This window comes from Apaloderma vittatum, unplaced genomic scaffold (assembly GCF_000703405.1).
Source record: "Apaloderma vittatum isolate BGI_N311 unplaced genomic scaffold, ASM70340v1 scaffold30280, whole genome shotgun sequence".
NCBI lineage: Eukaryota > Metazoa > Chordata > Aves > Trogoniformes > Trogonidae > Apaloderma > Apaloderma vittatum.
In genome coordinates this window covers 381-1,800 of record NW_009695565.1, presented here as the reverse complement: position 1 = coordinate 1,800, position 1,420 = coordinate 381, and the positions used below count along the sequence as shown (strand labels likewise).

At 54.3% G+C, this 1,420-nt stretch overlaps 1 protein-coding gene across 1 annotated transcript in view; it reads right to left on the bottom strand.

The window, feature by feature from the left end:
- Window positions 1–992, bottom strand: part of PPDPF (pancreatic progenitor cell differentiation and proliferation factor) — a 1,500-nt gene extending 508 nt beyond the window's left edge. Inside the window, exons 1-2 of the mRNA XM_009871761.1 lie at window positions 938–992; window positions 11–103 (exon numbers count right to left, since the gene is read on the bottom strand). Coding sequence (XP_009870063.1) covers window positions 11–103; window positions 938–992 — 148 coding nt within the window. The remainder of the gene's footprint in view (window positions 1–10; window positions 104–937) is intronic.
- Window positions 993–1,420: the final 428 nt, after the last annotated feature.

Below are 1,420 nucleotides of genomic sequence, written 5' to 3'. Positions count from 1 at the left end.
GGCCCCCGACCGGGGCAGCACTTCCCCGGGGGGTGGGGGATGACCTCCCCAGAGTACTCCGAGCTGCCGCAGGAGCTGTTGCTGGATGTGGAGCTCAGACGCCCTGTAAGGAAAATCCCAGCCATCAGAGCCACCACTGGCCCTCAGTCATGCCACAAGAAGCAGAGCACAGCCTTGGTGTGGCCGTTCTTGGGGTGACACGGCTCAGCCTTAACACTATCTTGCTCCAGTGTTTGCCCAGCTTTAAGTGCCAGGTCAAAAAAAACCACTAAGAAGGGAATACTGGAGAGATTACAAACTGGCCAAGAGTAGAAAAGCACCCGAACACCTCTGTAGAAAAACATTTGCAACCCCAAGGACATTGTTTAATGGCTTTGCATCTGTAGACAACACTCAGGAGGCCTTTGCAGTTGACCTGAGGCCAAGGGGATGTAGATTCCTGCATATAATCCATACAGTTTTAGTCCACTGGCTACAAGCCTCTTACTACTTTCAGCTCAAGCAGAATACTTTAATTCCCTCTGGTTTAGGCAATCCATTAAAACCAGAAAGTCTCTCTCCTGCAGATGTACCAGCAGCTGCCATTGCCCAGATTGGTCTTGCAGCTGATATCCGCAGCAACAACGTAAGATGCATGTGAGGCCATCACCTCCAACCTTAATAACAAGTGAAAGGGATTGCAAGACCCATCTCCAGCTGGTACAACTGGGCAGGGGCTGTGGTGGCCCAGAGAAGGGTCTGAGCAGCAGGAGGGACGGCTGCTGGCTTCCCCCCTTTCTCAGCAAGGGGCCTGCCAGCTCTCATAGGGCTTCAGCTGGAAGCTCCTACCTGAGCTCAGCTTCATCTCTGTTGCAATCACATCCCCCCAGAGCTGGCAGAGCACCCTGCCCGCTCTCCCACCGCCCCGAGCCCACTCCAGCCCCGATCCCACCCTTACTTCTGCGGTAGTTGTGCGTTGCCATGAGCGAGCCGCTCGATGGGATGGAGGCCATGGTTCTCGATCTTGGTTCTTGTGCAGATCTAAAACCTGTGAGCGAAAGGGCAGCCGTCACTGCAGAGGGGCCGCGGCATGATCCCTGTGGCCCTCACCCACAAGAAAGCTTTAAATGGTACCAGTGTGATCTCTCGAGAGATTTGACAGGTGTACGCCAGGTACAGAAGTTTGTGCTCGTGGGGCTACGCGTGGCTTAAATCCGCAGCTGTAGAGCTAAGAGCTCTGCGCAAAGCCCAGGTAAAGCCCTCGAAAACAACCGCCTGCACAGAGACCAGACCCGGCAAGTCCGCACCCACGCGGGTGTTTTGCTTCGTTGCAGAAATCCAGTTCCCCTTGTTGTATCAACAGCTGGGAGTTAGGAAATCTCAGGCAGAAATTGCATAAGCAGCAAAGGAGGGTTTAGCTCAGGGAACATGCCGAGGGTTT